General features: G+C 46.7%; 1 protein-coding gene across 1 annotated transcript in view; it reads right to left on the minus strand.

Moving 5' to 3' along the window:
* The window catches only part of ETS1 (ETS proto-oncogene 1, transcription factor), a 106296-nt gene that overhangs the window by 83914 nt on the left and 2940 nt on the right, over positions 1-19442 (minus strand). Inside the window, exons 2-3 of the mRNA XM_079954561.1 lie at positions 15049-15131; positions 7305-7449 (exon numbers count right to left, since the gene is read on the minus strand). Coding sequence (XP_079810687.1) covers positions 7305-7449; positions 15049-15120 — 217 coding nt within the window. The 5' untranslated portion in view covers positions 15121-15131. The remainder of the gene's footprint in view (positions 1-7304; positions 7450-15048; positions 15132-19442) is intronic.

Below are 19442 nucleotides of genomic sequence, written 5' to 3' on the forward strand. Positions count from 1 at the left end.
CTGTAAGTCTCAGAAGACATTTGACAATAACTCCCCAACGTACAACTTCAAAGCGGGGCTCACCCCCACCAAAAATGCAGCTGAGCAGGACTATGTGGAAAGAAGAACCTATTTCTGGTAAGTTGTGGCTTTCAGCCTCAGGTTGCAAAAATGTGAGATGTTGTCAGATGCTGATCTCTTTGCAACATGCCCTCCCTGACTTGTTGCCTCCAGGGCACAGGAGTACCAGAAAGGAAGGCTTTTTCTTATTGCCTCAGGCCTCATGCAGAGAGGCAGAATGCTCCTAAGCACTGCATATACCAGACTGTCAAGCTGAGGACCTGAGACTAGGGTTGCCTATTTCAAAAAGTAAAATTCTTGATATCCCCCAAATGATTGAGCTGTTTTGGGGGAAATCTCCCCCCCCCCAATTGATTTTGGAGCTGTTTTTGCTGCTTTTACCATCACGTTGCCATACATCCGGGTATTCCCTGACATTTTGCCAGTTCACCAAAATCCCCCCATGCCATTTTTACACCCGAAAACCAGGACGTGTCAGGAATTTTCCTGACATATGGCAAGCCTACCTGAGGCCTACCTTTCCACAAAACAAACTCAGACAAGGTCAGACTGCAGAGTCGAGTCTGAGAAGTAGACAAGCATGTGGTTGTCTCTGAAAGCTGCCACTCTGGGACAAATGCAATGCAAGTTCACAAGAGCTTTTGGAGAAATGAGGACTACCCAAGCCAACATCATCATCATCACCACCACCATCATCAGCACCATCAACATATAAATTTATATACCCCCTTCATCCAAAGATCTCAGGGCAATTCATAAGATTGTTCAGTTGCTCCATCGGCTTTTGTCCTGGACCCACTCATTTTTTTTGTTTCTCATCCAGCTGACTGCTGGCTGGTGGCCCTTGGAAGGCTGCACACAAGGTAATGTGGCCCTTGAGCTGACAAAGGTTCCCCACCCCTGCTGTACACAGTACCGACTGGCTAGTGCCCACAATGTTACTAAGAAACCTCTCTCCCTCCATAATCCTTGGAGCAGCTTTCCTCTTAAAGTAAAATTTCAATAATACAGTGAATTGGCCGATCAATGTGTGAATGTTTATGCAGCACTTTAAAACATTTTAAAAATTGGGCAGTCTGCCTAAATGTGGGGGGGGGGGGGGAGGAGGAAGCCAGGCTCACATAAAACTTGGGAGTTTACAGTGGGCTCATGAGACAGCTGCCTTCCATTTATTTATTTCTTGCAGGTTTCTAGTCCTTATGATTAAGGAAAGGACATGTCCGCACAAAACCTGGAAGCCAGAGGAGGACTTGTGTCAGTAAATAATAGGTTTATAATCCTTGTTCATTCCCCAGGCCTATTAAAATTAGAATAAAGTTAGCAAACGAGGAAAAATAATGTGGAAATACATTTGATTTGCATAGTTGATTCGGGATGTGGGTTCTTTTGGTAGTGCCTTGTTCCACCAGATGCATCTAGCAACCTGGCAGCCTCAGCTGTTCTTAATTTTGCCTCTCCTGAAAGGATCAAAGCAATTGGTGATGGACTGCCCTGCCACTATCAGTTGTGGCTCCAAGGGCTTCCAAAATGGGAGTCTTCCTCCAAGTTTTGCAACAGTGGCTCATCCCCTGCTCCCTTTATGCCATTTGTGCTGAAGATTCTCTCCCAGCATCAGCAGCAAAAATATGATAGCTCCTTAGAAACATCTTTGGAACTCCAGGAGAGTGATAACATTCTTGCACAGATGCTTGCATCAAAACCATCTCTCTTTCAAAAGACCAAAAGCCTGGGATTTACGGCCCAGCAACAGCACCGTATAATCTCATCTCATCTATCTAAAAAAAACTATGGAAGATTTTCCTTTCTGGGAGTTGTGCTGCCTGCTTTACTGAGCAAAGAAGCAGCCTCTTCCCTGAGAGAGGGTCTCACCTAACACAAGAGCTGGCACTCAGCAGCTCTTTCCAATATTTTGAATGACTATGACTTTATTGAATGGCTTTGATGGTTTCAAAGGAATTTGTTGCTATACGCTGCTGTGCTTTTGATGTCATAGACATTGCAATGCTTGTTGCATTTTTAATGGCATTGCGGTTACTGAGAGCTGCTTTGCGCCCGACGTCTGCTGTTGGAAAAGGGGAATACAAATAGTGAATCGAGCACGTGAATAATCTTGCTTTGGGCACCAAAGGCCCAAATTCTTCTGAGGAAGGTAAAACGACTCCCCACACCAAATATGTTCGAATTCAGTTACAGGATGGCATTTTAAAAAAAAACATTCAAAACTATACTCTGTAAGCTGCAGTAGGTGCTTCCAGGTAGGCCCTAAACTGTGCAGTCAGCCATCTTGTTCATTCAAGAAGGTTTTTCCCCCCATGAGTGATTTTTGTCCTGCATTGTACTTATCTTGGGCTGTTTTATTCCCCACCACAGGAAGTCCGAATAGGGAGCAAAAGACCGCTTCCATGCTCTGTGGATGGAGATATGGGAAGATATAAAGCCATAAGAATGGCCAACTGGATCAGACCAAAGGCCCTTCTAGTCCAGCATTCTGTTCTCACAATGGCCAACCAGATCCCTGTGGGGGAAACTGACAAGTCGGATGTTGCAGGGTTCTGTCCTGGGCCCATTGTTGTTCAACATCTTTATAGATGACTTGAATGGAGGCACTGAGGGTTTGCTCATCAAATCTGCAGATAACAAACTGGGAGGGGTAGCTAATGCCACAGAAGACGTGAAAAAAGTACAGTGGTGCCCTGCAAGACGAATGCCTCGCAAGACGAAAAACCCGCTAGACGAAAGGGTTTTCCGTTTTGGAGGCGCTTCGCAAAACGAATTTCCCTATGGGCTTGCTTCGCAAGACGAAATGTCTTGCGAGTTTTTCCGAGTTTTTCCCCCTCGCCCCCTTTTTCTAAGCCGCTAAGCCGCTTATCCGCTAAGCTGATAAGCCACTAAAAGCCACTAAAAGCCGCTAAGCCGCTAATAGCACTAATCCGCTAAGCCGTCAATGGGCTTGCTTCGCAAGACGAAAAAACCGCTAGACGAAGAGAATCGCGGAACGGATTCTTTTTGTCTTGCGAGGCACCACTGTACTTTATTTTATCTGTCCCAAATCTCCCAGCCATAAAGACAACCGAAAAGGATGGGGATGCTTTTAACAACCTGAATAATCCGTTGCCACCCCTATTTCTTGAACCTGTGTCAAACCCCTGACTAGCATCCCCCCCCCCACGGTTCCCATCTGGAAGTGCTGGGGTCTTTTTTGACAGCCAGAGCCAAATCCTGAGAGTGGCCCCCACAAACTGCACACACATGTGCAGTCAGAGCAGAAGTGAAACTGAGCACCTAGAGATACACACAAATATAGGACTTCCTTGCCTACGTGAAGCCGTAAGGCAGACAGAAAAAAAAAACCCCCACCTTAAACCCCATTAAAATAAAAAAAGAAAAAGAACAAAGAGGGGGAAATCCTTGCAGGTAGGAGTCAATACTGTCTAAGTAAACACTGCTAGTGTGATGTGAGATCTCAGAATGGGCCCTGGACAGCAAAGGGCTTGATTCAAATTTTAGTTCAGCCCCAAACGCTGAGTGGCCTGAGGCAACTGTCCTTTCGCCCAGCTTTCTCTGTCAGCCTGCTCCCAGATGGGCCTATTTGGCCCTTGAGACTGACATTGCAGGCTTGGGTCTCTGCACCCTCATTGCATGAGATCAGGCCAATGGGGACTGGAGGCGGGGCCTTTTCCGTGGTGGCACCAAGAGAGTGGAATATCTTCCTGATGTTTAGTCAGAATCTCATTTCTTGTAGCTTGAAGCCATTTGTTTGAGTCCTGCCCTCTGGAGCAGGAAAAAACAAGCTTGTTCCCTCTTCCATGTGACAGCCCTTGAGATATTTGAAGATGGCTATTGTAACTCCTCTCAGTCTCCTGTTTTCCAGGTTAAACATGCCCAGCTCCTTCAACTGTTCTGCAGCTTGATCATCTTGATCATCTTGGTTGCCCTCATCTGCACTCGTTCTAGCTGGTAAACATCATTCTTAAATTGTGGTGCCCAGAACTGAACACAGGACTCCAGGTGTGCTCTGACCAGTTCAAAGAGGTTCCTACACACACATCTTCTATCTAGGCAACCAAGATTATCACAACGCAAGGGCACCCTGCAGCAAAGTGAAAGCATGTAAGGAGGGGGCGGGGCCAGAGCAGTGAGGGGTGGGGCCTGGAAGAGGAGGCATGGCCTTGGAGAGGCATGACCTGAGGAGACTGCTGAGGGCTAGGAACAGGTGCTTCATGGTAAGGCTGAAGAAGAAAACACTTGTGTCCAGCTATATAATAATAATAATAATAATAATAATAATAATAATAATAATTTTATTATTATTTATACCCCACCCATCTGGCTGGGTTTCCCCAGCCACTCTGGGTGGCTCCCAACAGAATATTAAAAGCATGACATGCAGTGGTACCTCTAGTTACGAACTTAATTCGTTCCGGAGGTCCGTTCTTAACCTGAAACTGTTCTTAAATAGATGTGTGCTTTTGCTAATGGGGCCTCTTGCTGCCACTGCGCCGCCGGCACACGATTTCCGTTCTCATCCTGGGGAAAAGTTCTCAACTTGAGGTAACTCTTCCAGGTTAGCGGGATTTGTAACCTGAAGCATTCGTAAGCTGAGGTGTTTGTAACTTGAGGTATCACTGTGTTTTGATATAACTAGCATCCTCTTAAACCTTTAATACTGAAGGTGAAGAAGATGATGTAAACAATCTCTGTACTTCACTCATTCACAGCCATGGGTTGTTGTTTTTTTGTTTCCCTTTGATTGGTTTGTACATCCCATTGAGTTTCTGAAGTTGCATTTTCAAAAAGAAAGGAACAAATATTTAAGAACAAATGGACCCCCAACAAGAAAAGTTGCAACCTGCAAAAGCTTTGCAGCATGAAAAGGGCGTGTGGATGCATGCAGAGGAAGTGGTGGCGGCACAATGATGACAAGAGGAGGCTTTTGACAGTCAACAACAGTCGTTGCACAGAGGAAGCTGCGGAAGAAACCCCTGCACTTGTTACAACATTTTACCTTAAGAAACAGAAGGGTGTTGGAAGAAGAGCATCTCCTGGGTCATAAGAACATAAGATGAGCAATCTGGATCAGGCCAAAGGCGGGGGGGCTAGCTAGTCCAGCATCCTGTTCTCGCTGTGGCCAACCAGATGCCCCAATGGGAAACACACAGGCAGGATTTGAACACAAGAGCCCTCTCCCCTCCTGTGGTTTCCCGGAGCTGGAATTCAGAAGCATCACTGCCTCTGACCTTAGGGGCAGAGCACAGCCATCCTGGCTAGTAGCCATCAATAGCCTTCTCCTCCTCCATGAATTTCTCTAATCCTCTTTTAGAGCTATCTAGGTTGGGGACCATCACTGCCTCCGGAGGGAGCAAGTTCCACCATTTAACTATACACTGTGTGAAGAAGGACTTTCTTTAAATTGTCCCAAATTGTCTTTAAATTGTCCCAAATCTTCCAGCATTCAGCTTCGTTGGAAGTCCATGACTTCTTGTATTATGAGAGAGGGAGAAAAGCTTTTCTCTGTCCACATTCAGCACGCCATGCATAATTTTACAGACCTTTATCATGTCTCCTCTTATTCACTTTTTCTCTAAACTAAAAACCCAAATGCTGCAACTTTTCATCAAAGGGGAGTCACTCCATCCCCTCGATCCTTTTGGTCATCCTTTTTTGAACCTTTTCCAAGTCCACAGTCTCCTTTTTGAGGTGAGGCAGCCAGCACTGTACACAGGATCAGGCAGGCCCTGGTTCCACCTAGTCCAGCTGAGCTTGGCCAAAGCAGGGCACTCTGAACATTTGGTGGACTCAAGCTGCCCTAGCTAGGGATGATGGGAGTTGTAGTCAACAACAGCACAAGGCGAGGGGAGCTGCACAGCGCATTGGCTGTTCCTGACTTGCCAGAGAGCGGCCCATGAAGGTGGAAGCAGCAGCAGCCTGCTTCCCTAGTTAATTGTCCTCAGCATCAGGACCATTTAGGAACCTGCTTTACACTGAGCTAGACCACTGGTCCATTCTAGCTCAATACTCTTGACACTGACAGGCAGCAGCTCTCCGGGGTTTTAGGCAGGAGACATTCCCAGCCCTACCGGAAGATGGCGGGGCTTGAACCCGAGGCCTTCTGCATGCAAACCAGGTGTTTCTGCCAATGAGCTAATTCCCTTCCCTGATGCAACAGCCCTCGGGAGAACATGGAGTTTCCTTCTGCCTCACCACCACAAGCAGGAGCCATCGCCAGGGTCCTCCCCGCGGGTGCATGAGTTCCATCCCCTGTAAAATCAACCCCACATATGCCGGCGGCCATGATTATTCTTAGCATCATACATTTATTTATACCCCACCTTTTTCCCTGACAGGGACTCTAGGCAGCTTACAAATACAAATAAGAATAGCTAAAAATATAGGGGGGGGGATTGTTTTTAAAAACCCTAAACATTGATAAGAGTTAAAACACACACATACTCTCTCTCTCTCATCCATTAAAATCACACAGATGATTACAATAAAAGCAACACAGCCAGGACCACATTGCGTGTCTTTGAATTCTAAAGCTGATAAATAAATAAATTCAGCAAGTCGTCATCACTTAGAGCATTTGATGCAAAGTCTTTTTGTAATGCTTATAACAATCCTCTGAGGGAGGCCAGTACTAGGATTATTACCTACAAGTTCACCTTACTCCATATGTACCCACTTGACTGCATTGGCGGAACTGGAACTGTTACATGTACCACATAACACCTGCAAGAATTTGTTAGAGGCACAACTTGCACCTTGGAACTCCCTGCCTCTTGAAACCAGGCAGGAACCTTTGCTGTACCCTTTTCGGCACCTGCCGAAAAACACTCTCTTGTTTCGTCAAGCCTGTCCGGGTGCCTAGAAAGTTGGGGGGGGCGGGTTTTATCTGGTTCAATCTATTAACTTTCTAAAAGTCTTAAATTTCTGTTACTCTTTCCCTATTGGTTATTTTACTGTTTCACATTTTTTTTTGGTAAACCTTTCTTTTTTAAAAAAACAAACAAACAAGCAATGTGTCAATTTCACGAAAAGGATAAATGAATGTTCCCATTTTGCAGACAGCTAGGGTAGATAACTGAGGCTGAACGATAGAGACCACGTGACGGGGTCAAGAACCAAAGCCGGGCTTCCAGAATCAACATTCCCTCTACACAGTGTGACATGATGGCGGGGGGGGGGGGAGATACTGTGGTGGGGAAATAGGAAAATGCCTTTGCCAGAACCAAGAGGAGACCTACCTGTGCTGTGATATTCAAGCCCCGTGGGCACTTCCTGGATGGCAGCTTCGTCCCAGAGTGGGTAGAATGCCCTCTGCTGGTAGCAGGTGGACTGGAACCCACAAGTCGCCCACGGGTCTTCATAAGGGTTGACATCTCCCTGCCTCTGTGGGAAAGAGAAGCACACCTGGCTGAGCAAAGGTTTCCAGAGGAATGACACCAAAGGCAGTCACCTCAAAGTGTGCAAGCTGGGAAGCGTGCAGAGGACCGCGATGATCAAGGGTCCAAGCTTTATGAGGACCAGTTGAGGGAGTTAGGGATGCTTAGCCCAGAAACGTGGAGTCCAAGAGGAGATACAAGAGCCATCTTTTCAAATATCTGAAGGGCTGCCACATGGAGCAAGCTTGTTTTCTGCTGCTCCAGAAGGTAGGATCTGAACCAAGGGACTCAAATTGCAAGAAAGGAGATCCTGAATAGACATTACGAAGAACTTTCTGGCAGTCTGGGTTGTTTGACAGTGGAACGGACTCCCTCAAAAGGTGGTGGACACTCCTTCATTGGAGGATTTGAAGTAGAGGTTATATGACCACCTGTCAGGGATGCTTTAGTTGCGATTACTGCATTGCAGGGGGTTGGACGAGATGAACGTTGGGGTCCCTTCCCACTCTACCATTCTATGGTTCTTTGAGCCTTGGGTTACAGACACTTCAGGTTACAGACGCTTCAGGTTACAGACTCCACTAACCCAGAAATAGTACTTCGGGTTAAGAACTTTGCTTCAGGATGAGAACAGAAATTGTGTGGTGGCGGCAGCGGGAGGCCCCATTAGCTAAAGTGGTACCTCAGGTTAAGAACAGTTTCAGGTTAAGAATGGACCACCAGAACGAATTAAGTTCTTAACCCGAGGTACCACTGTAGCTTTGTTTGTTAGAGCATGCTGCTGATACCACCAAGGTTGCAGGTTTGATCCTTGTATGGGACAGCTGCCTATTTCTGCATTGCAGAAACTGTCCCATTCTACAGTTCTGTGATTCTTTGAAAGTGACTGGTGCCTTGGCAAATGCTTCTACAAAGTGCACCCTGGTCCACAGGTACATTTGATGGGTGTTTGGTGCACTCAGTGCACCAAACTGCAGAGCAGGGATAGGGAACCCCTAGGGCTGAATAGGGCACATGTGGTTCTCCAGCTTTTTCTGTGCAGCGTTTGGGATTCTCCCTTAGCTATCCCTTTCCCAGGTCAAACCAGGTCCTCCTTGAGTGCTCTTGTCTGGCTGGACTGGGCCCCTGAACTGGAAAGATGCTCCATCTGGAGATGGAGAGAACCGGGGGTGCACAAACCTCCTATCTGGACTGTACAATGGGAAAACCCACTACTGAATGTGGCTCCCAGGAGGTTCCACACCAAGAAAGGACAACACACACACACACCAGCTCTTTGCAGTGTTTGTGTGATTCTCCCTCTCTTTCCCACACAAGTCAAGAGAGACAGAAAGGGCTGAGAATGCTGCAAATCATTAGATTCTGAAAAAAAACACCAGTTTCAACATAAATGTTGGCAATGCTGCCACAGGGCCTTTTCAGTGGTGGCTCCTTGACTGCGGAATCACCTCCCCAGTGAGGTGCGGCTTTCTCCTTCCTTATAAACTTTCAGGATGAATTTGAAAACATCCCTGTTTACATTTGGTGGCTGAGGAAAGACCATTCCCGGCAAACTTGAGATCACTGGACGGAAGAGTATTTTTAATAGGAATTGCCTTTAGAATGTTTTTCAATTGAAACTGTGCAAAGTGAAACTTTAGATGTTTTTAACTAAAATTGTTTTTAGAATGCTTTGCTGTGCTTTGATTTTGAAGTTGGGCGTGCGTTTGCTGTCTGGGGCTCCTTTGGGAGGAAGGGAGGAATATAAATTCAATGAATAAAAACAGTCAACCGTTATTCTATGAGCAGATAAAAACATATACTCAGTAATAACAAGGTCAAGTCTCATGGGTCAGAGAACGCCTGGGCAAAAAGAGATGTCTTCAGAAGACATTAGAAACATGGCCTGACTCCGGTGGTGCGATCGGGTCAGGACTTTAGGGCAGATATCCAGGGGCCCACTCAGCAGAATGAGCTGGAGGAGCCCCCAAAGTACAGTGGGGAGGGGTCCGGCTTCCTACAGGTTGAAGAAAGGGAAGTGATGCACATGCGGTTGTATTCAGTGTTAGTCCTACTCAGAATAAACCCTGCGAAATCAATGGACACAACTCCATTGTCGCCATTGTCCTTCCTTGGAGGTTTTTAAGCAGAGGTTGGATGGCAGTCAGGGATGCTTTAGCTGAGATTTCTGCATTGCAGGGGGATTGGACTAGCTGTCGCTTGGGGGTCCCTTGCAATGATATGATTCTATAAAGCAGGGATTTTTTTTGGAGAGTGTCTGCAGATTGTCCAGATATTGCAGGACTCCCAATATAACCAATGGGTTGTGCAGTCCAACAACATCTGGAGTGCCACAGATTCTGCATCCCTGACTTGAAAAGATGGGGCCATGTAAGAACTATTATAGCCTTATCAAACTATTGGTCCACATAGCTCAGTACTGTCTACACTGACTGGTAGCATCTCTCCTGGATTTTCAGAAAGGGAGACATTACCAGGGATCGAACCTGCACTCTTCTGCATGCAAAGCTATGGCCTTTCCCCTAAATCCAGCATCTGAAACTGCCCCATCTCTGTTTGGGCATCTCTGACTTCCAATACTCTGGAAGCAACCCAACGTTAACGCTCTGGCCTGACTCTTGCAGCCTGTTTCAAAACGGAGGGCAGCTTTCTGCAGCCCTTGCTGCCCCACCCATATCCTTCCACCAGCACAGCGGCGGCACTGTCACACGTCCCTGTCCCCCTGGGAGCTGGGGGAGGCTCAGCCATAGGAAGCGACAGGAAGGCAGGAATAATTTTAGACAAACAACGCCAGGAACTCTGTTTCTTTTTTAAAGTAAAAGAAAAAAAAAAAGAAAATGGACAAGAAAACTCCCTGGAAGTTGCTGCCACACAAGACCGCCCTTTGGAACAGATCTTAGGTCACAAAGAGAAGCTGCTTTTTTGGGGGGTGAAGGAGCAACCTTTGAGCCCAGGCTTGGAATTGGCCATTTGCTGCATCTACCGTGAGTAGGACCGTAGCTCGGTGGTGGAGAACTTGCCTTGCATACAGAAGGTTCCAGGTTCAATCCCTGGTGTCTCTAGGTAGGGCAGACAGAGAAATTTGCTTGAAACCCTGGAGAACCACTGCCTTCCACAGTGGGGACATTGGTTTCTGGGCGGGAGTTGATCACAGTGTGGATTTGCCAAGCGTGCCTTCCTTTTAGCATGTTTCTCCCTTGTGTCCTGAGTTCGAGTGTCTTCAAAGCCCATGACACCTTTGGTAAAGGCTGTTCTCCAAATGGAGCACTCGCAGGCCAGTGTTTCCCAGTTGTCAGTGTTTATCCCTGACCACTGGTCCTGTTAGATAGGGATGATGGGAATTGTAGTCCCAAACATCTGGAGGGCCGGAGTGTGCCTATGCCTGGCGTAGATCTTAGGTCAAGTGCGGGGAGGCAGCCAGGGCTGCGACAGAGACACTGGGGTGCAATCCCACCATCACACTCTCCCACTGCCATTCATTGATTTCCCACATTTGCATTGCTCCAAAATCTTCTGATATTTCTTTGGCTCCGTAAGTATATTCATGGCTATACATTTCAGGAAAGAGTACATGCAAGCCATGACTCTGAGCGCTTTATGGGCCCGGAATGCCAAGCAGATTTAATCCAGAAACTGACTAATGCTTCAGGAGAGGATTCCCACGCTGGCTCAGCTTCCACCGATATCAGAAGTTATTAGGATCAAGCCCTGCAAGGGCGACATACGAAATTCTGACTCCGTCAGAGCAACCACAACATTCCCCAGGCAAGGAAATAACACTGACTGTCTACAGCTCACCACAGAGTCAGAATCGTCAAGCAACAAAACTGCCAAAGCTGGCCTGGGAAGAATTCCACCGTGGAGCATGGCTACCAGTAACTGGATGCCATCACAAATGTCAAGATGATCCAGGAGGGTCAATGCAAGCAAACCGGGGAGATTGACGGATATGTGCGTTGTTGGGAACCCTTCGGCCAAGTTGCCCTTAGTAGCCCCAAGTGCATGAGAGGCAACTTTGAGGCACTCAAGGGAGGGAGATGGGCACTGCAGGGTTGCCTCCAGCACTCGCCCTACTCAGAGTAGAATCATAGAAGTGTAGGGCTGGAAGGGACCCTTAGGATCATCTAGTAGTTCAACCCCCTGCAATGCAGGAATGTGCAGCTGCCCCATATGGGGATCGAACCTGCAACCTTGGCGTTATCAGCCCTAACCAACTGAGCTATATGGCGCTGTATGAGCTGCTATGCTTTTTTTCACCCTAGAGAAGTAGGCGCCGGTACTCACCATGAAGTTGTTGCAGTACCCTTGAGCACCCCCTTAAAAAGAGCATTGGCTATGAGTTATATGAGGCATCATTTAGCCCTCATAATGCTCACTGCTTAAGAATCCCTGACAGATAGCTCCCTGGGGTGGGGGGTGATTATTGTTTTGTATGTTACTACGCTACGTGTTTTTGTATTTTTATATTGAAAACTGACCTGTGATCCTCGGTTGAAGGGCAGTATATAGGTTCATTTATTTCAATCGGTCTACTCTAAGTAGAACTTAATTGGATGGGTTTACTCCCATGTTAGGGATGCGGGTGGCACAGTAGTCTAAACCACAGAGCCTAGGGTTGCCGATCAGAAGGTTGGTGGTTTGAATCCTTGCAACAGGGTGAGCTCCCATTGCTCAGTCTCTGCTCCAGCTAACCTAGCTGTTCGAAAGCACGGCAAAGTACAAGTAGATAAATAGGTACCGCTCTGGCGGGAAGGTAAACGGTGTTTCCGTGCACTGCTCTGGTTCACCAGAAGCAGCTTAGTCATGCTAGCCACATGACCCGGAAGCTGTATGCAGGTTCCCTCAGCCAATAAAGCGAGATGAGCGCCGCAACCCCAGAGTCGTCCGCGACTGGACCTAACGGTCAGGGGTCCCTTTACCTTTACCTTTACTCCCATGTTGCAGAAGGTTTGGGGGGGGGGGTTTGCACCCATTGCCTGGCTACAGAAATGCACAGAATAATTCAGAGAAGTGCAAATCTCAAAGGAGGACTGGGTTTTGATGCACGGATTGTGTCAGAAAACGAGAATGAAGCAACCCTATGGTGTGTGTGTAAAAACCATCAACCACAGCCCTTGAAAAAACACCACAATGTATTTCCCCCACCCCACCCCACTGCTAACCCCAAAAGCAAGCAGGACAATGTCACCACTGGCCACCAAGATCTGGCTTAAACAAGCAGGTCTTTCAGAAATAATATGGCACACATGGGTGTAGCCAAGGGGAGGCAGCTGCCCCCTTAGATCAGTAAAATTAAATAAAGTTACATAGCAAACTGAGGTTATGCCCCCTCTAACAAAAGGCCTATCCTGTCCCATCCCCCACAACAAAAATCCTGGCTACAACTCCTGTTTGCCATCTATGGAAAGAAAAGGTGTAACAAGGAAACAGCTTGTGGGGGGTGATAATGGGGGAGGCCAGTTGCCTAGATGGGCCCAGACCTTGGGACAGCTGAGTTCAGGGGAAGGAAACTCTTTTTCCTGTTATCCCAAAATAATAGCAGGCTCAGCAGACCTTCTGCCAATGACGTGTTCTGCATTCTCTCCCGGCTTCTGAAGCTCTTCTGCCTCACACAAGAAATACCTCAATAATAAACAGGAGCTTATTTTCTTTGAGTGCCATCTCACAGTGAGACCGCAGCTCTAGGCTCTGCAAAGTCCCCTGGGGCATTCATGAATCTACCAGGTTCCAAGGAGTTTCCCAGGACCCTTCTTTCAAAGTGTGTATTTAGACTCAGGGCTGTATCTAGTGTTCTCTGTCCACTAGCTCGGGGGCTGTTGAGCCAGCAGACAAGCGAGGTTTTAACACGTTCTGCAACGTAGAAATCTGGTGTGACCATTGTGCTAGCGTGAAATTGTGCTACAAATTGTGCAATCTATCATGCGACGAGGTTACCAGCAAACTGCTTGTCCATCCTCTTGCACAACTGGTGCAAAACATTTCACCGGCAGAAGATGGAGCCCACTAAGGCAGCCTTTCTCAACCTGAGGGTCCCCAGATGTTGTTGAACTACAACTCCCATCTCCCCTAGTTAGCAAGGCCAGAGCTCAGGGATGATGGGAGTTGCAGTCCAACAACATCTGGGGACCCACAGGTTGAGAACCGCTGCACTAAGGGCCTTTAACAGGCATAGGCAAACTCAGCCCTCCAGATGTTTTGGGACTACAATTCCCATCATCCCCTGACCACTGGTCCTGCTAGCTAGGGATCATGGGAGCTGTAGGCCAAAAACATCTGGAGAGCCAAGTTTGCCTATGCTTGGCCTTTAACCTTGGGTGCAACCCCATGTAAATTGGCAGAGGCAACATTTGTACAAATTTGTCTCCTCTCCTGCACTCTTTGTTTCATGACCCATTTCCTCTTCCTTGGCAATGGCCACTTGATCGCTAACTCTTGAAACTGCAAAGGTGGTGTTTGTGGAAATAGCCAATGCCATCAATGGGTGGATCTTCAGGGCACATGACAGAGCCTGGAGGTGATGCCCGGGGAGCCTGGGGACAGATTGGAAGTGAAGACCAATGTTTTTGCACATGTCTGGGGACAGACCCCAGCACAAAAGCACTCTGTGCATTGAAGACACCATTTTCTGAGAGGAGGCAGCAAGGCTTTCCCTTTACTGGCAGCTGGCCCCAAAGCAAAGGAATCAGAAAACCATCCCCGCCCCCACCCTGGTTGACTGACTGCTCCCAGTGTGAGGGTCACACCCTGCAGAGATCTCACGTTCCTCAGAATTGCTCCTTGACGGAGGCTGCTCACATCTTCAGATGTGAGTCACTGGTCTGAGCAGGCTGTGCTGGCAATGGAAGGCAGCAGGGAATGTGAAACTCACAGCACCCCTTGCCTTTCACATGAATCAAGACCGACACCCCGAGATCCTTCCTGCATGAGCACCAATAAAAAGGGGGAGGTTACCCTGAATGCCTATAACCACACCAAGGCATGTGTGAAGTGGACTATCAGGTGCTGAGATATCAAGGAGTGAAATGCACGCATGAACCAAGCCAAATATCCAAGTCCATTTCTTTAAGTTCACTTAGAAAACCAGGAAGTTTGACTTATCAAAGGATGCTTTGTTTTCCGGCTTGCATTTTGTTTCATAGAATTGTTGGGTTGAAAGGGATCAAGAGGGTCATCCAGCCCAGCCCCGTGCAATGCAGATTCGGAAAGTACAGATTACGTAGGATTGCCTTCAAATACACACTGAATCTAATTTCTCTCCCATCTCCAGCTTGTACAGAAGTCGGCTTACTCCGAAGTCTGAGTGAGCTCAGTGGAACTTATTTATAGAATCACTGACTTGCAGAGTTGGAAGGGATCTTGAGAATCATTCTAGTCCAAGCTCCTGCAATGCAGGAATATGCAGCTGTCCCATGCAGGGATTGAACCTGCAACCTTGGCATTATCAGCGCCACGCTCTAACCACCCAAGCAAGCGCTCACAGAACTGAATCCTCTGTTTATTCTGAATGTTTAAACTCAGTTGATTTGAACCCTGGCTGAGATCGGTTCATTCCCTGCCTTGTGTTGCCTCCCCACCCAAATATTGTGCCCAGCAGAGCCTTCCTTACCATCACAGCAGGGCGGGCCAGAGGATAGGGGGCTGGGCTTCCAATAGTCGTATCCATATAGTAACTCATCATCTTTGAGGCACCTGCAGAAATGGGAAAGGACCTGTTAAATGAATTCCCAAGAGGTGGACATGATGCAGAAGGTGGATTCTCTTGTCTGCGTTGCCTTTAGGCTGTAGCCAATGTCTGTCTGCTGGTCCAAAGACCCTTATGTAGAGTGGGCGGTTGGGTTGTAATGTTGTGCAACAGAGGAACTGAGCACAACAGTCTGTTGTGCAACAAAATTACCAGCAACCTGCTTATGCATTCTCTTGTGCAACAACATTCCACTAGTGCAAAACCTTTCACCAACAGAGCAAGGATCCCGCTACATGACTTTAACTTAGCGCTAAATTAGAGACAACCCTGTGTTCATTGGACTGGGGCTTCTGAAAAGATGAGGTTGCTGGTGCTATTATGATTTAATTGATTTTTACAGACCGCCTCAAATCAACTTACAAAATATTAAAATGCATAGCAACTGAAGCATTTAAAATTCCTAACGTGGAGTAAAATATGAAAACAATAAAAGTGTGCATCAACGATAATAAAATGAATCTGATTCTACCAAGAGCTGAACTCCAAACCAGGCCATACTACATTATGATTAAATGGATATCCAAACACCTGAAGATTTTGGCCTGGGAGATAATGTTGGCGATGTTAAGCCCAGATAAGTTTCCCTAGAAAGAGTGTTGTGTAATTGGGGAGCTACCACTAAAAAGGCCCCTTTTTTCATTGTCACCCTTCATAGCTCCCTCACTGGAGACACACAGACAATGGCTTCTGGTGAAACATGTAGGGTTCAGGTAAGTTCGTAAGGAAAGTGGTTTGGGGGCCCCAAGCTGCAGAATCAAGATGGCGGACTGAACATTAAAAAACTTCCCTGGTTTCTTAGAATACTAAACAATCCAGGGGATGAGTCTGCTGTTATATTCCTCCCCTTCTCTCAAAGGCAGAAGTTTGAGTGCAGTGTCAACTTGATATTTTGTGAACACACAAAACACGGTCATTTTTCATCATTTCAAAGCCCCATCCCCAGCAATATTTGAGACTCTTAGCTCTGAAGGAAACTGGGGAGTTCTTTAAAGCTCAAAGGGAAAGCAGATTTCAATTTATTAGGATGATGGGGGCAGTTCAAAAAAGAAAACAAATCCTTATGGTTGATTGTGACATGAAACAGCTGGCAAGAAAGGCAGAAACTGGTAGTTTCATTTCTTTCTCTGAAGGCTAGAAATATCTCAATTTAAGCATCTTGGACTCCTCTCACTGATGGATGGATGTCTATTCCTGAGATTATACAAGCAATAAAGAAAGCAGTGAGACATACAATAGTATAGAACCAACACATATGAAAGTATGCAGAGCTCTGGCAAAATGTGCACCATCTACGTAAGTAACAAATATTTCAATTACAAAAGAAGAACACACAAACAAAATATCCCACTGCTAAACCATGGTCATTGAAAGCCATTTTAACTAGTTCCTCGGTTACAGGGAAGGCTGAAGTTGGCTGCTTGGATGAACCAGCAGGAGGAAGATCCAGCGCTGAGGTCAATCCAACCACCAGGGAAGGTCTCTCTCTGGTCCTCACTGTTCTTTGGTGGTTTGGGGTGAATTCCAGGCTATGATAGTCTGACAGGGAGAGTGGTGATGTGTCTGGACTACAACTCCCATGATCCCTGACCAGTGGCCGCATGGGCTAGGGTTGATGGGAGTTGAAGTCCAATGACATCTGGAAGGCTACATGTTCTCCATCCCGGATTTAACATCTTTGGCCTCACCTCCCCCGAAACACAGGGAACAGTTGAGTTCAAAGAGACTGCAGCCCAGATAGGTTTTTGGATTTACAACTGAACCAACATGCCCAGGATTGTATTCAACTGACTTCTATTCAGGGTAGGCCCATTGAAATTAATGGTCATGACTAACTCCAGTTTAAATAGGTCTACTCTGAGTAAGTTTGTTGAGTACAATTCTTAATTACTTGGAGCTTTATAGAAAACATTTGGATGGTCTGAAGCTTTAATACTGAATCCTGTCTACCAGTAGAGCTCCCATATTTGCATGGTGGACTAAATGTGGGCAGCTCCACCAAGACCTTCTTGGTCTCTAAACATTTTGCTGCCACTGACTATAACTAGTAAGCATTCTACCTTTCTATGATTCGAACTACTTTTGAGACTACAATTCCCAGCATCCCTGACCACTGGTCATTGGAGTTGTAAGCCAAAAACATCTGGAGGGCCGAGGTTGAGGAAGCCTGTACTAGAACAACAAGCCAGCTGCTTTAGCAAAGAATGAGGATTGCTCTGCAGCCGACCTTTGTCAAAACTCTTTGGCCTTTTGGTGTCTTGGTGCAAGTAAACAAATACACAGTTACAATTACAAACAGAGCTGGTGACTGTGCAAAAAGTGAAGTGGAGCATGTGAAATGAAATCTTTATAAATGAGCTAACATGATCACACACATCCCTGGGATTTAGACCAGCTAATCAGATATGGTGGTAGTAATAATCCTAATATAGTATAGAACGAAGTTGTACTCAAAACTAATGAACTTAAGTTAGTTGGATCCATTAACTTCAGTGGACCTTCTCTGAGCAGGATTAGCATTGGCTACAACCTGTTATTCTTACTATAGCAGCATTTCACAGTGTTCAAAGCACATTACCTTTTAAACCTCCAAGTAAGGTAGATCAATATTATTATCTCCACATATTATCTCTATGTTGCAGGTGGGAACATGGCTTGTCATGAGCTCACTGGGGTGGCCTTAAATGAGCCCGTAGAAGTGGCAAGATTTGAATCTGGGACTTCCCAATTATCACATTAGCCTCACAACCAGACAACACAGGCTCCTGCCCTTTGGAAAAGGTAAAGGTAAAGGGACCCCTGACCATTAGGTCCAGTCGTGACCGACTCTGAGGTTGGGCGCTCATCTCGCTTTATTGGCCGAGGGAGCCGGCGTACAGCTTCCAGTTCATTTGGCCAGCATGACTAAGCCGCTTCTGGCACGGAAGAGCAGTGCACGGAAACGCCGTTTACCTTCCCGCCGGAGCGGTACCTATTTATCTACTTGCACTTGACGTGCTTTTGAATTGCTAGGTTGGCAGGAGCAGGGACCGAGCAACGGGAGCTCACCCCGTCGCGGGGATTCGAACCACTGACCTTCTGATCAGCAAGTCCTAGGCTCTGTGGTTTAACCCACAGCGCCACCCATGTCCCTTTGGTATACACAACCCCAAATTCCATAAGCCCACAGTGGCCAGTTTCCACTTCGCATCTCCAACAATTAAGCCATCTATCCTGGCCAGTGAATTTGGGGAGCTACTACAGGTACAGACTCCAGTTGAGCTATACACATGCTAATGAGTCCTGGCTTTCTTCAATTTGGTGGGGGGAACTGGACGACTTCTGCTTATAAAATCCCATATCCTGCCTTCCTCTGCTCACCATTAGCCTCTGAGAACATGAGAGGCAGGGGCTATGAAGGCGTAATTAGTTTTGCCGAACATGACAATCAACAGCAAGGAAGAGGCGGTTGGTAAAACTGACAAGGCAGGAGGTCAAGGCAAGGGCACTTGCCAGGAACCCAACAGATTGCAGGTTGTGGGTGACCATTAAAGCCACAGAGGGCTGCTCCACTTTAGGTCTCAGTCCCAGAGCGCAGGAGCCGTTGATAATTAAAGGAAGATGTGGATGGCTGAAAAGGTGCAATGGATAGCAGGGCTCTCAAGCAATTAAACCTTCTTGGCTTCTTGTTCGTTAACTGCTTGCCATTGAATCAACTAATTAACTCAGCTTAAATGAATCACAGAATCGTCGAGTTGGAAGGGACATCCAGGGTCATCTAGTCCAACCCCTTACAGTGCAGGAATCATGAATGCATATCACTCAGATAGGTGCCTTTTTAAAGACACTTAACATATGGTCTAAAACAGGGGTCAGCAAACTTTTTCAGCAGGGGAACGGTCCACTGTCCCTCAGATCTTGTGGGGGGCTGGACTATATTTTGGAAAGGAAAAAAAAAGAACAAATTCCTATGCCCCACAAATAACCCAGAGATGCATTTTAAATCAAAGGACACATTCTACTCATGTAAAAACACGCTGATTCCCAGACCATCCGCGAGCTGGATTGAGAAGGCGATTGGACCGGAATCGGCCTCCGGGCCTTAGTTTGCCTACCCATGGTCTAAAACCCCACCTCTCATTGTTAGGCAAAGGAAGTCCAACTTTAAGATTTTATTTCCCACACCTTCTTACAGTAACACACCAGAACCAAAGACAGACTCATAGAATTAGACAAGTGCACATCTTGAACCCTCGACAATTAATTGATTAAAGGTTTAG

The sequence above is a fragment of the Podarcis cretensis genome (genome assembly GCF_951804945.1).
Source record: "Podarcis cretensis genome assembly, chromosome: 15".
Lineage (NCBI taxonomy): Eukaryota > Metazoa > Chordata > Lepidosauria > Squamata > Lacertidae > Podarcis > Podarcis cretensis.